Genomic DNA, 19158 nt, shown 5'->3' on the forward strand with positions numbered 1-19158 from the left:
TATTATTGGTAAATAATAAAAATATGTTAAAAAAAGAAGAAAATAAATGTTTGGCTCACACTCCTAGTAAACCATGTCTCCATCATTGGCAGGAAAAAATAAATAAAAATCCAGGCTCAATAATTGCTAGTTGCCGGGCCTTTAAAATTAAAAAGACAATCCCAAATCTTCTTTTTTTTTTTTTTACAAATACGTCAGTCTCAGTTGCGTGTGTGCCTGCTTACATCTAGAGAATCGAAAGAAACAGATTTAGCTTGACTAGAGAGAACGGAAATGAATCATGAATTTGGCATCTTGAGGAAGTTGCTTTCGACAGAATGTTAGAAGAGTTGCTGGGTTTATGGGGAGAAAAATTCGGGGGAGACAGAGAAAAAAATAGCATTAGGACCCACAACACCCCCAGCCTCAAATATTTTTCCTCCAGGGACAAACCTATTGTTTGCAAAATCTGATAGGCAGAAACCGGTTCATGCAAAAAACATAGTTTAATTGCAAGAAACACAGTTTCATTGCAAGAAGCACAGTTTCATTGCAAGAAACACAGTTTAATTGCGACAAACATGGTTTAATTGCAAGAAACGCAGTTGAATTGCAAGAAACATAGTTTTAAAAAATATTTTTATTAAACAGTTTTTTAAAAAGAATTTTTTTTTACAATTTCCTTCTGTACAACATTTCCACATTGGTATACATCCATTGTATAGAGTGCAAGAAACATAGTTTAATAATTGCAAGAAACATAGTTTAATTGTGATGTCTTTTGACATCTTCCTTTGCTCTAAACTGCAGCGCAACTATCAAAATACACTTCTTGGAGAAATACAGTATGTCACATTTTTCATGGCTTTTTCTCTTCATGCCTGTGAGCTGCTGCAGTGTTTATTGTCTCCTCTCTGCCTGTCGGTTTGAGATTCATTACTATGACTGCCTAATGAAGGGCTGTGAGAGGGAAGCATGGCTTTTTAATGGGTGTCAGGCTCAGCAGACTGGAACGAAATCAGGTTCAAAGAAGGAACATCTGCCGAACAATAGCATCCTAATTGCTCAAAATGCTAGAACAGCATCTGGAATTGCATTCTTCTTATTGCACGCCAATATTCCCTATTGTAGTTTTGAGCTGGACCCCAAAATTCCTACTTGCAGAGTTGAAAGTGAGCTTGGCACACGTGGAAGGTTGGAAAAAACCTGGCCTTACAAACCAAACCTTCGCGATGGACCGAATGTAATAGTAAAATAATTCAGAGCTTCGTTTTAGCAGAAATGCAGCTAGGCTAACAGTTCATTCCTCTGAAAGTTCCCAACTATATTGGGCTCTTGGGAATGCCTTAAAGCATGCTTAACTTTGGGTTTTTGAAAATTAAGTGGGCTATTGCTATATAGACATGGCTAGTAGTTACTCTTTGGCATAACTAAAAGGTTGATATTATAGCTTTATTATGTACCTTACTGCGTAGAAAAAAGTTCTGAATTCACTGCTTTTTGTTTCTCTTTTTTATAATTTCTTTTTCCCTCCACCCTCCGTCTATCTCTTCCATCCCCTTTCCTTTTTCCTTTTGCCATTGCCTTTCTTTCCATTTGTAGCTTACATGAATAAAAGAAACGTGTGTGTGTGTGTGTGTACAGTATATCCTTAAAAAAGATACTTCTCTTCTTTGATTTGGCTTGTGCAAAAAAGACAGAGAGAGAGAAAAGGAGGAGAGAGGGAGAAAAAGTGAGAGGGGGAGAGAGAAAGAAAAGAAGGAGAGAGGGAGGGAGAGCGAGAGAAAGTGAGAAGGGGAGAGGGACAGAGAGAGAGAGAAAAAGAGAGAAAGAGAGAGAGAAAAGAAGGAGAGAGAGAGAAAAGAAAAAAAGAGAGGGAGATACATTTTTCTAGGCTCAAACTCCAGCTGTGCAGCAAATAAAACTCATATTTCTTCACGAAAGCTGCAGTTCTTTGGCACGACAGTGACTCCCAGAGGAAGTGTGCAAAAACACTTATTTCTGGACGCTCCGGCCAGATTTCTGCAGCAGACGGAGAAGCAATGCTTGAACGCAGTCCCGGGGTTGCTTTCTCACAGATGGAAATTTCCCCTGGTCTGCTTTAAAATGATTGCCTTCTTTTCCACGGTTGCGAATGCCGCAGCATTTAACGGGGTGTCGGGGCCTGATGAATAATGTGCCTAGAAAGATAATTTCCCTGCCTTCCAAAGTCCAGGGCCAAGCTTTGGGTAGCCAAAACGACACCCTCTGAATCGATTGTTTAAAAAATCCAGCGAGGACTCCGAATCACGAAAATGATGCCGTGTGAATTGCAATATAAAGTTAAACAAAAGAGGGAGTTTGTAACTGTTTTTAAATTAAGAAAAGGGGAAAATTGAGCCCAGTTGTGAAATTGGGGCTCGGGTCTCCCTTCTGATGGCTCTTCCCACCCCAATCAAAAGTACGGGTAGTCCTCAACTTACGACCGCAATTGGAAACAGAACTTCCATTGCTGAGCAGTGGGGCTATTAAGTGAGCCGCACCCAATTTTACAACTTTTTTGGGCTACCGTCGTTAAGTGAATCCAGCTTCCCCCATTGACTTTGCTTGTTGGAAATGGTGACCCTGCAATCGTCATAAATGCGAGCCAGTTGCTCAATGCCTGGATTTCCAGCACGTGATGCGGCGATGGTCGTAGGTGTGAGACTTTTTCCGGTAACTTTGAACAGTCGCTAAAAATGGCCGTAAGTCAAGGACTATCTGTATGTGAGTGTTGCAATTCAGTTGTCGGGGTTCTAAGTAGTAGATCCATAGCAAGCCAAACTCCGAGGCAGGTGGGTTCCTCAAATAATATTTTTATTGGAAATATCACATTGGCACAGATCTGGTGAAAACCGACTCTGAAGGTTCCTGTGGTTTTCACCTAAGTAACCGAGAAAGTTTTCCCACAACCCCAAACAAACAGTCACACGAGCCAATCAAGACACTGTCTGGTGACCTCACTCCTCCTTCCACAGTCCAGAGAATGTGAGAATGTCCTTGGTTCTCAAGAGAAAGCATTTTGTTTTGGCTACACAATCCTAGCTATCTCTAATTCCCCCTCCCTATCCCTCCGCTCCAATGTGGCAACACTGATGCTCCAACATGGATCCGGTCAGGTCAGCTTCAGGGCTGACATCAGAATTTGTAGAAGGATCCCATATTTCATAATTCCAATGGCATTTTCCCCACCCCTGTTTGAGATTTTTCTCCATCAGTTGCTGTGAAAAAGTTCCTGAATTCAATTTTTCGGGGTACGGGGGGGAGTTGAACCCTAAAGGCGTCGGAACAAGTTTCCTTACAAAACTGTTTTCCCATTCCCAAGTATGATTGTGCTAATCTAATCTTTGTTCTTCCTTTCTAGCAAGATTAGATTTTATGATCCAATACATTATTGAAATTTCCATGGCATTGAAAGTTCTAAAGATCAGAGTTCAGCCTTGTTAATCACTTCTAGCCAATGAAGCCAGTTCTGGGTGTGTGCTTTTCTGTAAAAAAATGTTCCACGTTTGCTCCCAATCAAGGAAACCTTCAAGTTTCTCTGACTCATAGTGAGGGGATCATCCTGGTGAGATTGTGCCCATCGCGTGAACAGAAGGTTATGATGGGACCACTCCAAATGTTTATGTGTTAATTATTTCATCTCCCGTGAGGTCTCCTCTGCTTGTATTGCAGTATTTAGATTTGGCTTGTCTGCAGGGGTTGCTGTTTTTTTTTTTTTAATAATTGAAAAATAAATCTAAAGAAGTAGATTAAGCAGCGTGGATTGGTCCAGAGAAGAAAAACGAGATGACACTTCAACAGCCAAAGCAACAAATCAGGAAGGTTGTAAAGGAAAAAGAGGCAGGTTTGGCCGATTGACATGTTGATGGGAACTTTTCCAAAGTCCTCTGAGCTGGTGAGATCCTGTTGATGGACCCTGAAGATTAAAGCTGCCCAGGATTGATATTTTAATTTCCTCCTTGAGACGTGAGACTAGAGACTGACGTGAAAGAGATTTCACTCTGAAACCTGGGAGCAGACTCTTCTTGATGGCTCCTTCCTCAGGTAGGTTGGTGATGGATCTTCAGAATATCTTGACTCAGTCTGACTTGGAAATATCCTAATGTCAGCTGTTTAAGGGGTTCATCTTCCCAGATCTGGAACCTCTGTGGAGGGCCATCCAGGCCTTATACATTCAGAAGGCATCAGCTGTGGGGAGAGTCAGATGCTCAATATATTGTCCAGGTGGACAGAGAGATTCCGTGGAGTTAAACCAGGGTTTCTGTTGATGTCTTCTCCCTCCAGAACATACCTGAGAAGTTCCTCTTCTGCCTTCCAGATCTCATCTAAAGGATGAGTGGACAGAAGTGTGATGTTGCTGGATACGCTCCATCCAAGATCTTCGGTAGCCTCTTCTTGGCCGTGGCCACCTTGTTCCTTTTGTCAGGTAGGAGTTTCCCCCATAATTCAGGATGTGCTGCTTCTTTGTAAGCTCTTTTCTTCCAATGTTGTATGATTTTTGAAAATTCCCCCTTCAGTGGGCTCATAAACTCAACTGGAGGATCCAAGGGATTGATGCGCCTTCCTCAGATCTTCTTCTTCTTCTTCTGTCCTAAACAGAATCCATCTCTCTGAAAGGGAAGCAGGTGGATTTCCTGGGACTGAGTAACAAATATGTCTCCTTGGCCAACCGGAGTGTCCCTCGACTTTGTGCCTTCACGGTGTGTGTTGACCTCAACAAGACTGAAAAAAGTGTGCAGAGCGGGGCAGCCTTTTCCTACGATATCAGCAGCCTCTCCACCAACATTAACCAGGTGGAGCTGGCTCTGTCTTTCCATAGTTCAATCTTGGAGTTATACTTCTTGGGCAGCATCATTGATCTTGGAGAGTACATTGCCGCCTACAAAATGCACCAGATCTGCTGTGTCTGGGACAGCCGGAAGCATCTCCTGGAGCTCTTCTGGGATGGAAAGAAGCTGGTAAGCCGATCCCTTCCAGATTTCTATCACCGCTGTCTAAGGCCCAATGGGACATTGGTGATAGGGCATTTGCACAAGAACTATAATGGAGAACTCATCCAGCTATCATCCTTCGTTGGCATCGTGCACTACTTCCAGATGTGGGATCATGTGAGAGGTCAGCAAGACTTTGAGCGTTGCGAAGATGGAAATGTGGTCAGCTGGGGGGAGAAGCATTGGTTTCTGGAAGGCATAGAGCCAGAGTCTGCACAGCACCAGCGTTGCGGTGAGTATCCATATTCTCTTCAAATAAACCTCCTTGGTCTTCAGTCATTCGGAATAAATACGCTATATGTTTTTTGGGGAAAAAGATGGGTCTACATTTAAAGCCCCAAAGATATATATATATATAAAAATATATAATATTCATATTTCCGAACGGTGAGAAGAACGATCAACCAATGGAATAGCTTGCCTTCAGAAATTGTGGCTGCTCAATTGCTAGAGATCTATGGAGATTCTCAGGCATCCAGGTTACAGCTGTGTCAAAGTTGTGACAGTGAGAACAATTAATCAGTGGAACAGAAGTTGCCTCCAGAAGTTGTGAATGCCCCAACACTGGAAGTCTTTAAGAAGATGTTGGATTTGTCATACCTGTACCTAGATTATTTATGGTTCACTTTTCTCTTACTTTATTGGAAAAGCGAAGATTACACGCTTGCCTGCAGATCTAGATCTTGCTCGCTCATTATGCTAAGCTACCGTTTGTTTAACTCTGGTTCTTGAATAAATCACAACGATGTGGGGACCAAGATTGGACTCTTTGACAAATCATGGTTAAAGCAGAACATGGTTTAGCATTTCTGTGTAAATGTAGACATAGAAATATTGGAGGCAGTTCCTTTTTCAGGGTGTCCCCCGCCCCAATTCTTGCTTTTTTGTTTTATATAGAAGACGCCATCGTTTCCTGTTTTGAAATGTTGAACTATTGGAATCCCTGATGGGAACGTAGGTGTTCAAGTTTTATTTATGAGCCCCCTGTCAAATCTCGCCTGAAGCCTATGAGAACCTCCGCACAAGATAAAAACAAAATGTTTTTCCTACTGAGTTTATGGCACTTTCCAACAAATTTATGGACAAGGTGCGACATTTGAAGTAGATAAGACAACCTCAGTGAGCACCAGCGATCCTGTCTACGAGATGGGTGCCATAGAAATTGAACAGATGAATCAGAGTTTCTCTACCTTGGCAACTTGGAGCCAGCTGGGGGAATCCAAAGACATAAAATCAGTGGGAAATTTCAGGAAAAATCAAAAGAAAGTAACCCTTTTAAAACTATTTTTTAAAAAAAGTTTTGCAATTTTTATTTTCATATAAATATTCATCAGTATCCCATTACAAACTTAACACACACTATTATATATTATCCAATATTATATCACTTCTCACCATCTACCAACCACCACTCTCATTTGCTCTTCTGCTTTCCAGACACCATATTATACTTAGTTCTGCAACAACCTTCCCTCCTCTCCTTCCCTCCCCCTCTCTACCTCCTTTTTCTCCACTACTTTCTTCATCCCTCCTCTCCTTTCCCTCCCCTACTTCCCCTTCCTCTCTCCTTCTGCTCTCTCCTCTTTCCTCTCCTTCTCTCTCTCCTACTCTTTTCCACACCGCTGCTTCCATCTCTCCTCTCTCCTCTCTTCTTTCTCTCTTCCCCTCCTTTCTTCTCCCCTCCTCCCTTCCACTCTTCTCTACTCCTCTTTCCACTTCATCTCTCAACAACATCTCTATTGTTGAGATGTTGAAATGTTGAGGTGTAGAAAAGATGTGGAGACTGTGGAAAGAGTGCAGGGAAGAGCAACAAAGATGATTAGGGGACTGGAAGCTAAAACATATGAAGAACGGTTGCAGGAACTGGGTATGTCTAGCTTGATGAAAAAAAGGATTAGAGTGACATGAAAAGCAGTCTTCCAATATCTCGGGGGTTGCCACAAAGAAGAGGGAGTCAAACTATTCTCTAAGGCACACCCGAGGGCAGGACAAGAAGCAACAGTTGGAAACTAATCAAGGAGAAAAGCAACCTAGGAGGAACTAAGGAGGAATTTCCTGACAGTGAGAACAATTAATCAATGGAACAACTTGCCTCCAGAGGCTGTGGGTGTTTTTAAGAAGAGATTGAATAACCATTTGTCTGAAGTGGTGTAGGGTCTCCTGCCTAGGCAGGGGGTTGGACTAGAAGACCTCCAAGGTCCCTTCCAACTCTTCTCTTCTATTATTTCTCTATTTGTGGGGGGGGGGGGAACAATAAATGGAAGATTGAGTTCTGCAGCATTTCTCTTAGAATAATTGTTGCATATCATGGTTCAAGTTCATATAAGTTCCCTGTCTCCCAACTTTTTCCCCCAACCTCAAAATTCCTAGAGACGCATGTTTTGTCCCTTTCCATACCTGTATTTTCTCCTTTTTCTTCCACAGGTACAGAGGACCCTATATCTGCCTTTCCACCAATCACTTCTCCTCATTCAGACGTTACAGGTATGGAATCCTGGGCTGCCTCAAACTTTATTTCTAACCATTGACCTGGTGGCTGTGCAGGAGAATGTCAGAATGGTCCACCTGATGGTCCTGTCTCTCTGCTACCCTCCAGACATGCAACAGTCTCAACATCAGCAGTTGTGCCTTTGAGATGGGCGCCACATAAATCAGATAGATGAACCAATGTTTCTCAACCATGGCAACTTGAAGATGTGTGGACTTCAACTCCCAGAATTCCTTCACCAGTTCTCATGGGCTTCTTGTCTCATTGATGTTATTTCCCCCCCTCAACCTCAGCTTTCCTAGGTGGAGGCATTTTGTCTCATTTCACAGATTAGATCCAGATCCACATTAACAGAGTTGGAAGGGACCTTGTAGGTCATCTAGTCCAATCCCTCCACCCAAGCAGGAGACCCTACACCTTTTCTGACAGATGGCAGTCCAGTCTCTTTTTGAAAGCTTCCAGTGATGGAGCTCCTGCAACTTCTGAAGGCAACTACTGTTTCATCTTGATGTATCCACCATGTTGATTGTTCTGTCAAAAAATGTCTCCTTATTTCCAGGCTGAATCTCTCCTTGGACAGTTTCAATCCACTATTCCTTGTCTGGCCTTCAGGTGCTTTGGGGAATAGCTTGACCCCCTTCTCTCTGGGGCAGCCCCTCAAATATTGGAAGACTGCTTATCATGACTCCCCTGGTCCTTTTCTTCACTAGACAGCCATGCCCAGTTCCTGCAACCGTTCATCATATGTTTCAGCCTCCAGTCCCCTCATCCTCCTGGTTGCTCTTCTCTGCACTCTTTCTAGAGTCTCCACATCTTTTTTATAGTGTGTTGTTGACGAAAACTGGATGCAGGACTCTAGGTGAGGTCACATCTTAACTTCTCTTTTTTCTTCTACAGGTATGGAGGAAGCTACATCTGCCTTTCCACCAATCACATCTCCTGATTCAAACGTTACAGGTATGCTTAAGGTCTATGGAGATTCTCTTACAAATGAAGTTTTTTATGTTTTGTTACACATTTCAAATTCTTTTGTAAACAAAGTTTTGCCCAGTTTTCCCCCTTAACATTCTCTCATATACATAATTCATTTTCCATCATACTTCCATTTCCAATTTTAGCCGTACTATTTTCTTCCTATATTTTCCATCTTAAACTTATTTTTTTCTTAACCCATAAACAATATCATTGTTTGCCCCTTCAGAAATAAACCAAGTTTACCATTTCATTTTCCATCTATTTTCTATAGGTAGCATATATCCTCAGATTCAATTTTTATATAACAAGCGTTTTACTTAATTAATTATCCACAATTAATAATGTTAATATAATTCCCTCGCATCTTAATTAACTGCATATCATTAACAGTATTAACATATTTCATTTTATTCTACTAATATATCTCTATACGGAGATTCTCAAGCGTCGAAGTCATGATTGTCCCAAAGATGCTTTATTCAAAAGGCAACTGGATTTTCTTGAGGGGTTTTTGTCCCTCAAAACATTTCGCAACTCATCCAACACGCTTCTTCCGCTACAGAAAACAAACTGAAGAACTTGAAGAAGTTCAGCTGAGGAACCTCAACTGATGGCGTTTCTTGGAGGAGAAGTGAAACATTTTGAAGGAAAGAAACTAAGCATGCCCAATTGTCTTTTGCAAAAAGCACCTTTGGGACATAAACGTTTTTTTCCCTAAGCATTGGCCTGATGGCTTCTACAGAGGGTTGATAACTCCCTGGAGAATGTCAGAATGAGTCTGTACATCAGGTTAGATTGATTCATGTCACTATGTCCCTTCAATTTATAAAAGCACATCATTGTAGACCGGGCATTAAAGCTACAAAAAACTTCACAGCTCAAAATCAAAGGCAAACACATTCAAAAGCAAAGCTCAAAGATAAGCTGGCTTCCTCGTCTCCCCCCTTTTCAGTGATCACCGATACCTTCTACAGTTTCCATATGAACTTTTCCATGACTTGGGAGCCCCCCAGGACATGCGATCGCTACGACGCCAAAAAGCTTTCCGAAACTTGGGTGAGTCCGAATTAGGATCTGTTTAAAGCTAGCTTGTTTAATCGGCAGGGCAAAAGGCTGGTGAACAGTGAGAGATATTTCCTTGCTTGGCAGAAGCAGAGGTGCTCATCCTGGACCACATCTGGAAAAAAAAACAGAGATTGCAGCCAGTTTGCCAAAAATAAATGCACGCATTATCCTTTTGGTGGAAAGGTCTATCTAATTATTTCACCGATTGGGGCCACGTCCCAATGGTTTACTGTTGTAGTTATTTTTCATTCAGGAGTCTGACTGTTCTGACCGAGGCTTCCCAAGAGCACGAAGCAAACTTCTTGTCCCAACAAAAAACCCTTTTATTAATTGACTGTGAATTCTGCTTATTCACCTCCAGCAAAGTCTTCCAAGGGAGGATTTACAGTCACAGACCTTATCTGGCTTGGAGAGATACCAGGCTGATAGCTGCAAAACTTGGCCAGGAGTCTTGGAGAGTCTGAAATATAGCTTGGGTTGTTTTTTTTTAAATTAAACATCTGCAGACATTTCTCTTCATATCAACCATCTATTTCATCCATGTATCTACATCTCTCTCATGGCACGGGACTTTCCCAGAGCTGGCTGCTGGAAATAATCCTGTAGATGTTTAGCGTGGATCATCCCACAGGGAATGCCTCTTGGTTATTCCAGCTTTAACCCTTTCAGGTACACAACATCACGTGAATAGAGAAGGAAAGTAGGACACCAGGTGATCCTTCCTGTCGTCCGCGTAATTTTCTGGACAGACATAATGCAGATTTGTCCTAAAATAGTGTTTCTCTACCTCAGCCGCTTGAAGGTGTATGGACTTAGATCCCAGAATTCCCCAGCCTGCATTCTGAATCCTGGGAGTTTAAGTCCACCCGTCTCCAAGCCGCTGAGGTAGAGTAATTTTATCCCGAAGAAGCCCCGATTCTGGCATAAACATTTGATGACTATATTTATTTCTTCAAATGACAAATACTGGGTGAGGTTGAGCCAGGAACCCAATTGTGATTGACCGTTTGTCTCTCTTACAGTTCAAGAAAAAGTTAAATGATTCAGAATTTGTGATGACAAATTATAACATCAAGACGGCTCGGTAAGCATTTATTTTGGCTGTCTCCTCCCCAAAACAGACCCTCCAACCATCACGAGAAGCTCTAGCAGCAGGAAATGCGCCCATTTTAACATTGTTAAGCGTACAGTAAATATCTATATCTGTATATCTATATCTCTACATCTCTATATCTCTATCTATTGTCTTTTAATGACCCCATAAACCCTTGAGGAGTGGAGTCTGGGCAAATGAATGGAGCTGTGTGTTTACTGGCCAGATGCCTTTCCCGTTGTCAATGTGGAGTTATATTCAGCAGATATAATCACAATATACCCAGAGAGAGAAATATTTGCCTCTACCTAGGATTGAACTTAGTCAGCTGATTGTGAGGAGGAGCTCTACCTCTAGACCACCACATCATCTCCCCCTTCTCTCTCCCTCTCTCCCCTCCCTCTTCCCCTCCCTCTCCCCCACCCTCTCTCTCTTCCCTCTCTCCCCCTCCGTTCCTCTCTCTCTACCTCCCTCTCTCTTCCCCTCCCTCTTTCTCTCCACTCCCTCCCTCCTCTCCCCCCACCCTGCCTCTCTCTCCCCTCTCCCTCCTTCCCCTACTCTCCCTCTCGCCTCCCTCCCTCCCTCTCTCTCTCCCCCCTCCTTCCCTCCCTCCCTCTCCCTTTCCTATACAATACTCTGGTGTCCTCCATCATTTTAAAAGGGGGAAGGTCTCCTATGAGAAAAAACATTTAAGAAACAGGGCAATAGTCCATGACACAAGTTCTTATCAAGGCTAAAGACTCATTTAGGCTCCATGATGGTGAATAAGGACATTTGGGGACCTCTTTCCATCCCAATTCGGAGCTTTGAAACCAACCTAATGAATCTCCCACTGTAAGTCCTACTGCATCTTCCTCTTCCCTGCCTGCCTGATATTTTTTTGTTTAAACCCACCCAAAATGATCTTGAAATATCTTTCTTTCAACACAGTCATAGATTGTCACGAAGAACTGAGCCGGTTAACCCTGGGGTATGTATTTAGAAGTCCTAAACCTCATCTCTCCCCATCAAACCCTGGTGGTTTTTTTCTGCTTCTTCTTCTTCTTTTTCTTTCAGACTCTGATGAGTATCTTTCATCCTTCCTCCTCTTTCCTGCCTGCATCTTCTCTAGTGAGAGATTGCCATGGTAGCAGCGAAGATTGTGCCTTAGTAACTAGAACAACGTGGCTGGTGGCAGGCTGGTTTGGCAGCCAAAACCAAGAGAAATAACCCCGACAATTAATGGCACCTTAAACCCTCTTTTTACCTCGAAGGAAGCCTGAAACGAAACCTTGCGAGGCAAAGAACTATGGCTTGCCCTCTTTCCCATCAATTGCCAGCTATTATTCAGGGTTAGTTAGGGTTGAGTGTATACCATTTTACTTCCAGCTTTCCTGGTGCTCCATGGATTTTGCAAAAACGTTTGTGCATCTGCAAAGGCGGAAGTTTCTTGCAAATGACTCAAAACCTCCTTGCATGGATATTGCCATTTTGCTTCATAACATTCTCCCTGGTGGTTGCGGGGGGGGGGGGGGAGATTTTGGATTACAGGGATTATATTCACATCTGGCCGCTAGGAGGCACTGTTTAACTAGTTTCTTTATTGCTAAATGTCTATGGCAGGGGTGTCCAAACTTGGGAACTTTAAGACTTGTGGACTTCAACTCTCAGAATTCCCCAGCCAGCCGGTTGGGGAATTCTGGGAGTTGAAGTCCACAAGTCTTAAAGTTCCCAAGTTTGGACACCCCTGGTCTATGGAGATTCTCCCTCCTGCAGATCCTGGTTGTCCCCCAAAAGTGCTTTTTTTTTTTTCAAGAGGCAACCGAAACGTTCTGGTTTTTCTTTGAAGGCGTTTTGCTTCTCATCCAAAAAAAGCTTCTTCAGCTCTGAAATAGTTTCGTTCTTGTTGATGCCGATCAGTTTGTGGGCTGTTAAGTCTCTAAAAAGAGCGCAGAGAAGAGCAACAAAGAGGATTAGGTGGCTGGAGGCTAAAACATATGAAGAACGGTTGCAGGAACTGGGTATGATAATTTAATAAAAAGGACTAGGAGTGACATGATAGCAGCCTTCCGATATCTCAGGGGTTGCCACAAGGAAGAGGGGGTCAAGCTATTCTCCAAAACACTCGAAGGCAAGACAAGAAGCAATGGATGGGAACTAATCAAGGAGTGAAGCAACTTAGAACTAAGGAGAAATTTCCTAACAGGGAGAACAATTAACCAGAGGAACAACTTGCCTCCAGAAGTTGTGAATGCCCCAACACTGGAAGTTTTGAAGAAGCGACGGGACAACCATTTGTCTGAAATTGTATAGGCTTTCCTGCCTGAGCAGGGGGTTGGACTAGAAGATCTCCAAGGGCCCTCCCAACTCTATTATTCTATTCTAAGGATGGCATGTTAGGTCTTATGGGGGCTACTTATCTTTGACCGGGAATGAATTGGGTTGCGTTGTGCCCTCCAATGGACCAGTGGTAAATATAATCACGGTAACACAAAACCCCCAGCAAATTAAGTCCCACGGCTTTCTATTCTGAGCATGCCAACGGACAAGAAAGGAAGAGGTGCCACTGAACGTACCACTGCCTTTTCCTTACGTAGTAAGACTGATTTATTGATGTAGTGGGGGCTCAGTGGTTAGAATGCAGTATAGCAGGCTAACTCACTGCTCACTCAAGGAGTTTGATCCTGACTGGCTCAAGGTTGACTCAGCCTTCCACCCTTCCGAGGTGGATAAAATGGGGACCCAGATTGTTTAGGAGCCAGAGGCTGACTCTGTAAACCACTTAGAGAGGGCTGTGAAGCACTGTAAAAGTAGTATATAAGTCTAAGTGCTATTGCTACTGCTAACTCTGCCCACTGCCAGGAGTTCGATTCTCACTGGTTCAAGGTTGACTCAGCCTTCCATTCTTCCGAGGTTGCTAAAATGATGGCCCAGATAGTTGGGAGGAAATAGGCTGACTCTGCAAATGCTTAGAGAGGGGTATAAAGCACTGTGAAGCGGCATATAAGTCTAAATGCTATTGCTATTGCTATCAAAGGCCAATCATTCCTTGTTTTACCTACTGCTAGCAAAGGAATCTTGCTAGCGGCCGATGAATTTGGTTAGTGCGGCTTTCCATCCTGGAAATGCAAAACTCTTGGCTCTCCTTTTGCCGTGGAATATCAGCTCCTTTTTCCTTCAATGTAAATTGGTTTTTTAAATATGATCTTGTTTTTTTTCCCCTTCCCTCCCTTCTTATCACTTATTCTCCAAGCAACCTGCACTCCCCCCCTGAATTGCTTCGGAATGTCTCCGCAGAGGGGATTACAAAACCGCAATCAAAGCCTAAATGCAGAGAGTAATCAGAAGGAAGGAAGGAAGGAAGGCTGGCTGGCAGTGGAGAAAAGTGGCACCTTTGCCGAGGATGAGCCTGCTTGCAACATCACGAGCCTGGCTAATTACCCACTTTTCTCCCTTCCAAGATTGCCTCCTTCTCAATCCGCAGACAGTAATTGCCCACCTAATTCTGTAAAACTTCCTTCTGAGTTTGTCAACAACAACAACGCACAGGCTTATTAACTTGTTGCTTCTTTTACTCCGCATTCAGGGATCTTCTGAACGGAAGAATGAAAAACTCTGGCTTTCCCAGAGGTAAGGAGTGTGATTGTCCAGGTGCCAACGTGTTCCCATCGGCGTTCAAGGGAGTGCCTGCTTTTAAAACCACCCAGAACTTGTCTAGGCCTTTATTTATTTATTTTATTTTCTATTTCTCAACAAGTACAAAGAAACAAGTATGAAAACATGGCACAAATAGATGGACATAAATAAACAAAACGTAGCCATAAGCACATAAAAGGAGTCCATATCAATGGGGACAGTAGGACAGGGACGTTAGGCACGCTGGTAAGCTTATACATGCCCCCTTAGGGACCTCTTAAGAAATGTGTAAGGTCCACCGTAGACAGCTTAAGGTCAAAGGTATGGGGGCTAGAGGAACTAACCACAGGATCAGGTAGGGTGTTCCACACGTTTCCTCCTCTGTGGCTGAAATCGTTTTCCCTGCAATCAAGATTAGAAGGGATTGCGTTGAGTTTGTGTCTATGGACGGCCGTTGTGTTCTTGCAGTTGAAGTCAAAGTAGCCATTCACAGGTAGGACGTTGTGGTAGATTATCTTTTGCACTAAGCTCAGGTCGGAATGTAGACGGCGTAGTTCAAGGTTATCCAGGCCTAAAATTTCAAGCCTGGGAGTATAAGGAATTTTATGACGAGCAGAGGAGTTGAGTCCTCTTCTTGTAAAACACCTCTGGACCCACTCTAATGTTTTAATGTTGGGCTGTTTTTTGCAAAAACGGAGGCATTTTTGCCTTCCCCCAGCCCTGCTGAAGCCTGCAGAGTACTTCTGGGGGAAGGTAAAAATGCCTCTGTTTTTGCAAAAAAAAAAAGACCAATTTTTCACAAAAATGGCATGCAGGGGTGGGAACTCTGGAGGCCAAAAATGGCTGTATTCGGTGTATAAGATGCACCAACATTTCCACGCTCTTTTTCGGGGGGGAGGGGGGAAAGGTGCATCTTATACTCCGAAAAATACGGTATATAGAATGTAAAGGATGTATGTTTGTGTTTTTATTTTTGTAATTGTAATGTACCCTGGAGACGGCATTTAATTTTTATGTACCATGTGCAATGACATTAAAGTAAACTAAACCAAAGAGCTGGTTCGGCTCATTGAAGTGGTTGAAGTCTTGGCTCAAAGAGCCACAGGTGGGATCCTTCATGACTGTATCTCTGCTTGTGTCTTCAGATATTCTGCAAAGGCCATCATCAAGGCCAGGGCCAGCCAAAGCACGGAGGAGATCGCAGGGAAGCTACAAAACACCTTGTATGGGGATTACACCGAAGATTGGTTATCTCTGAGTGTGCAGCAAAAGGATACACGTGTTATTTCATTTGGTAATACAGTTGTCGGATTGCTTTTAAAAAAAACACCAATGGTTTTCCAATTAAATGATCCCTCTGTCAACCCTGAAGTTGGCCATTTTCTTTTTGTAGTTTTCCATAGGCAGGTTTCTTTTCTCACTGCTTCAGGGCGGACACAGCCTGGAGCGAGGAGGGCAGGGAGGTGGGTGTAGAGATAGCTGGGGTATTGTAGCCGAAATAAAATTCCTTCCCCTGAGAATCAAGGACGTTGATGCAGGTGTCCGAAACATGGAGACTGAGATCGCTCAGCAACTGGGATGTATGCTGATTGGACCCTGTGACTGGAGACCCTGGGGGGAAGTGACAACGTTTTACTTTTAATTGGGTGAAAAACCGACGGGAATTTAGAGCCGGTTTTCCACCAAGGACGTGCCAATTTGATATGTCCCAATAAAAGGTTCTTTGAGGAAATTGCCTGCCCCGAAGTTCTTATTGAATGGGATGTATTGCTTGGAACCCTGAAATCCTCTTCGTTCCATACAATAATCCCGAGATAGTAAAATGAGAGCATCTCTCATCAAAGTGATCCAACAAACTTGGGGCTTAAATGAAGCCTTCGGACTAAAATGTCCCACCTTTACTCTGAGGGATTTATGAGTCACACACCATGAGAGGACACAGCATTAGAGGAGAAAGCTTGCTAAACCTCCTTACCTCTCCAACTGTGAAGGCAGGGACATTTTAGGTACCAGGACTGCTCACCCTCCATTGGGTAACCTACTCCACTAATTGACAATTCTTAGGGTCAATGCTGAAGTGGTTGGTGAGAGAAAGGTTGGGTGATCTTCCATGCTTAACCTCTTGTCCCAAAGATCCAGATTCATGTCCTGAACAGACCATCCAATCCAACTACAAAGGGATCTACACCTGGCCAAAGATGGTCCCCCCCAATCTGACGACCTTGCCCTGCGAGGCCAACCAAGAGTTGACAGCTTCCAGAGTATGGTGAGTAGAGGAATGCACAAACTCCCCTTCTTTGACCACCAACTCCAACATCATATCTCAGGTGATCTTTGGTGGACTTTGTTTTCCAAAGGATAATTAGGCTCGACAAACCCCAGCTAAGAAAATGTTTCCATGGTCATCATAATATGTCATCCAGAAGAGGACTGGGCAAGTTGTGGATTTCAGGTAGTCCTTGACGTACGATCACAGATGGGATTAGAATTTCCATCACTAAGCAAGGTGATTGTTAAGCTGTTCAGCCAAGTGAAAACCCACCCAAATGAAAAATGAAGGACAAACAAGATGCCTATGGAGATTCTCAGTCATCCAGATCATGGTTTTCCCAAAGGTGCTTTTTTCAACAGGCCACTGGTCTTCCTTGTTTTTCTTTGAAGACGTTTCGCTTCTCATCCAAGACGTTTCTACTTCAGTTCTTCTTCAGAAGCTGAAGAAGCTTCTTGGATGAGAAGCGAAACCTCTTCAAAGAAAAACAAGGAAGACCAGTGGCCTCTTGAAAAAAAAAAGCACCTTTGGGACAAAGGACAAGCAAACATGTGTGATGAAAGAATATCTGCTATGCTTCTAATACAGGGGTGTCCAAACTTGGGAACTTTAAGACTTGTGGACTTCAACTCCCAGAATTCCCCAGCTGGGGAATTCTGGGAGTTGAAGTCCACAAGCCTTAAAGTTCCCAAGTTTGGACACCCCTGTTCTAATATCTCTGATGTCTCCCTTTTATTTCAAAGTTGGATTAACCTTCGGACTGAAAAAGCCTATTGGAAGAGGTCAAACCTGACCGCCTGTCCTTTGTTGCAAACTTTGCCAGATAATATACTGGATCTTAAAAACGTCACCGTGACGGTTGGTAAGTTCCTGGGTGGGCTTGTTTTTATGCTGAAAGATGCTAAAAACAATCTAGATGTGTCTACTTTTCTTCTCTAGCTACACCTAGTGAAGTCCTACTTCCCTCCCATTTCTTGGAAGTCCTTCCTTGTTGGGAGGGAGGTGGGATGAAGTGGGCAGTAGACTCGGGGGGGGGGATTTGTGTGTGTGAATGTGCTGCACCTGGAAACACAGTCTCCCTGACAGGAAAATCTATCATCTTCCCTCAAGAGGTGCTAGCTTTCACACAAATCAAAGGGAACCTACGTGTCCCAGGGTAATGTCTAAGGATCCAGTCTGGGTTGGTCACTGGGAGCAGAGGTTTTGTCTTCTGAACTCTTGGACTCATGCTAGTGCCCATCTTCAGGTCTTCAGCATGATTCCGAAAACTCTGAAGACAAAACCACCGGTCCTGGTGACCAACCCAGATTGGCTGCTGCTAGTTTCCTGCTTAGAAAGAGGTCAACCGTTCTTCAAAACCCAGAGGTCTTGTGAGACGCGCATCAGCTTCTGGCAAGGGTTTTAGTCCTCCTGTCTTTGCTCCGTTGCAGAAAATGCTGAAGAGGTGGCAGATCACATTTTATTTCTCTTGAGTGTTTCGGATCTGAACGACGACAAAATTGAGGTCCTGATCGGCAAACTGACCGATATCGCCAACTGTGAAGAAATCAGCGTGGCCCTCGCTCAGAAGACACTGCAAATCATCAACATCCTTCTGGAAAAGGAAAACCAGCTGCAGGACCTGCCAACGGCGCTCAACAGGTATGGAGAAGAGCATGGTCCCCTCTTAAGCAGGCACTCAAATGACTTCCACTTCTGAGTTGAGGATCCAGAATCCATAATACAGAATCACAAGAGTTGGAAGGGACCTTGTAGGTCAATGATGGTGAAGCTATTCGGCACTGAGTGCCCAAACTGGAATGCATGGGCATGTATGCGCACCAGAGCACAGAAAATTCGAAGACCAGCTGGCCAGCACATGGATGCCTGTTTTGGCCATTATTCTGGCCATTTTCAGGCCGTTTTTCGGGCCGTTTTTCACCCATTTTGGGGACAAAAATGGTCTGAAAAATGTCCTGAAAACAGCCCAAAAACCAGCCTAAAATGGTCTGAAAATGGCATGAAAAATAGCCTGAAAATAGCCCAAAACTGACCTGAAAAATGGTCTGGTTTTTGGCTGTTTTTGTCCATTTTCCAGGCTGTTTTCCAGTGCTCCGGCGCCTGCGGAGAGCAGCTGGCCAGTGTGCATGTGTGCACTAGAAAACAAAAGAGCAGCTGGCGATGGCACATGTGCCCACAGAGAGAGCTCTGCATGCCACTTCTGGCACAGGTGCCATAGGTTCACCATCCTGGTTGTAGGTCTTCTAGTCCAATGCCCTGCTCAAACAGGAGACTCTATACTATTTCAGACAAGGATTGTCCGAGCTTTTCTTACAAAAAGAAAAGAAAAGCCTCCAGTGTTTGGAGCAGCCACAGCTTCTGGAGAGAAGCCGTTCCACTGATGAATTCTTCCATCAGGAAATTTCTCCTCCGTTCTAAATTCTTAATTCCAGATGGAGATTCTTGTGTGAAACCTGTATGCAAAAAAATTCATCTTAATGTATGCCAATTAGTGTACATTTAAAGTGACAATAAAGTTATTCTAAGTCTAAGAAACAGAAAACTTGGGGGGGGGGGCAAAGAAACCCCGACCTCCTTTCTATATTTTTAAAAACATGGGAATCCAAAAAGGGATGAACAGCTTTAGGACAGGTTGTAAGTTTGCCAAAGAAAAAGTGTTAGA

At 43.5% G+C, this 19158-nt stretch overlaps 1 protein-coding gene across 3 annotated transcripts in view; it reads left to right on the top strand.

Annotated features, from left to right (window-relative positions):
- Positions 1–219: 219 nt before the first annotated feature.
- The window catches only part of ADGRG4 (adhesion G protein-coupled receptor G4), a 28422-nt gene continuing 9483 nt past the window's right edge, over positions 220–19158 (top strand). The window contains exons 1-14 of one of the 3 annotated variants that reach the window (XM_081963769.1): positions 220–319; positions 3362–4044; positions 4319–4426; positions 4600–5223; positions 7416–7475; positions 8377–8436; positions 9407–9510; positions 10542–10603; positions 11543–11582; positions 14178–14221; positions 15373–15521; positions 16361–16493; positions 17240–17358; positions 17927–18137. In XM_081963769.1, the coding sequence (XP_081819895.1) occupies positions 4333–4426; positions 4600–5223; positions 7416–7475; positions 8377–8436; positions 9407–9510; positions 10542–10603; positions 11543–11582; positions 14178–14221; positions 15373–15521; positions 16361–16493; positions 17240–17358; positions 17927–18137 (1700 nt within the window). In that variant the 5' untranslated portion in view covers positions 220–319; positions 3362–4044; positions 4319–4332. The remainder of the gene's footprint in view (positions 320–3361; positions 4045–4318; positions 4427–4599; positions 5224–7415; positions 7476–8376; positions 8437–9406; positions 9511–10541; positions 10604–11542; positions 11583–14177; positions 14222–15372; positions 15522–16360; positions 16494–17239; positions 17359–17926; positions 18138–19158) is intronic. The other 2 variants (XM_081963770.1, XM_081963771.1) reach the window with 2 other exon arrangements.

This window comes from Natrix helvetica (genome assembly GCF_964273705.1).
Source record: "Natrix helvetica genome assembly, chromosome: 11".
Taxonomy (NCBI): domain Eukaryota; kingdom Metazoa; phylum Chordata; class Lepidosauria; order Squamata; family Natricidae; genus Natrix; species Natrix helvetica.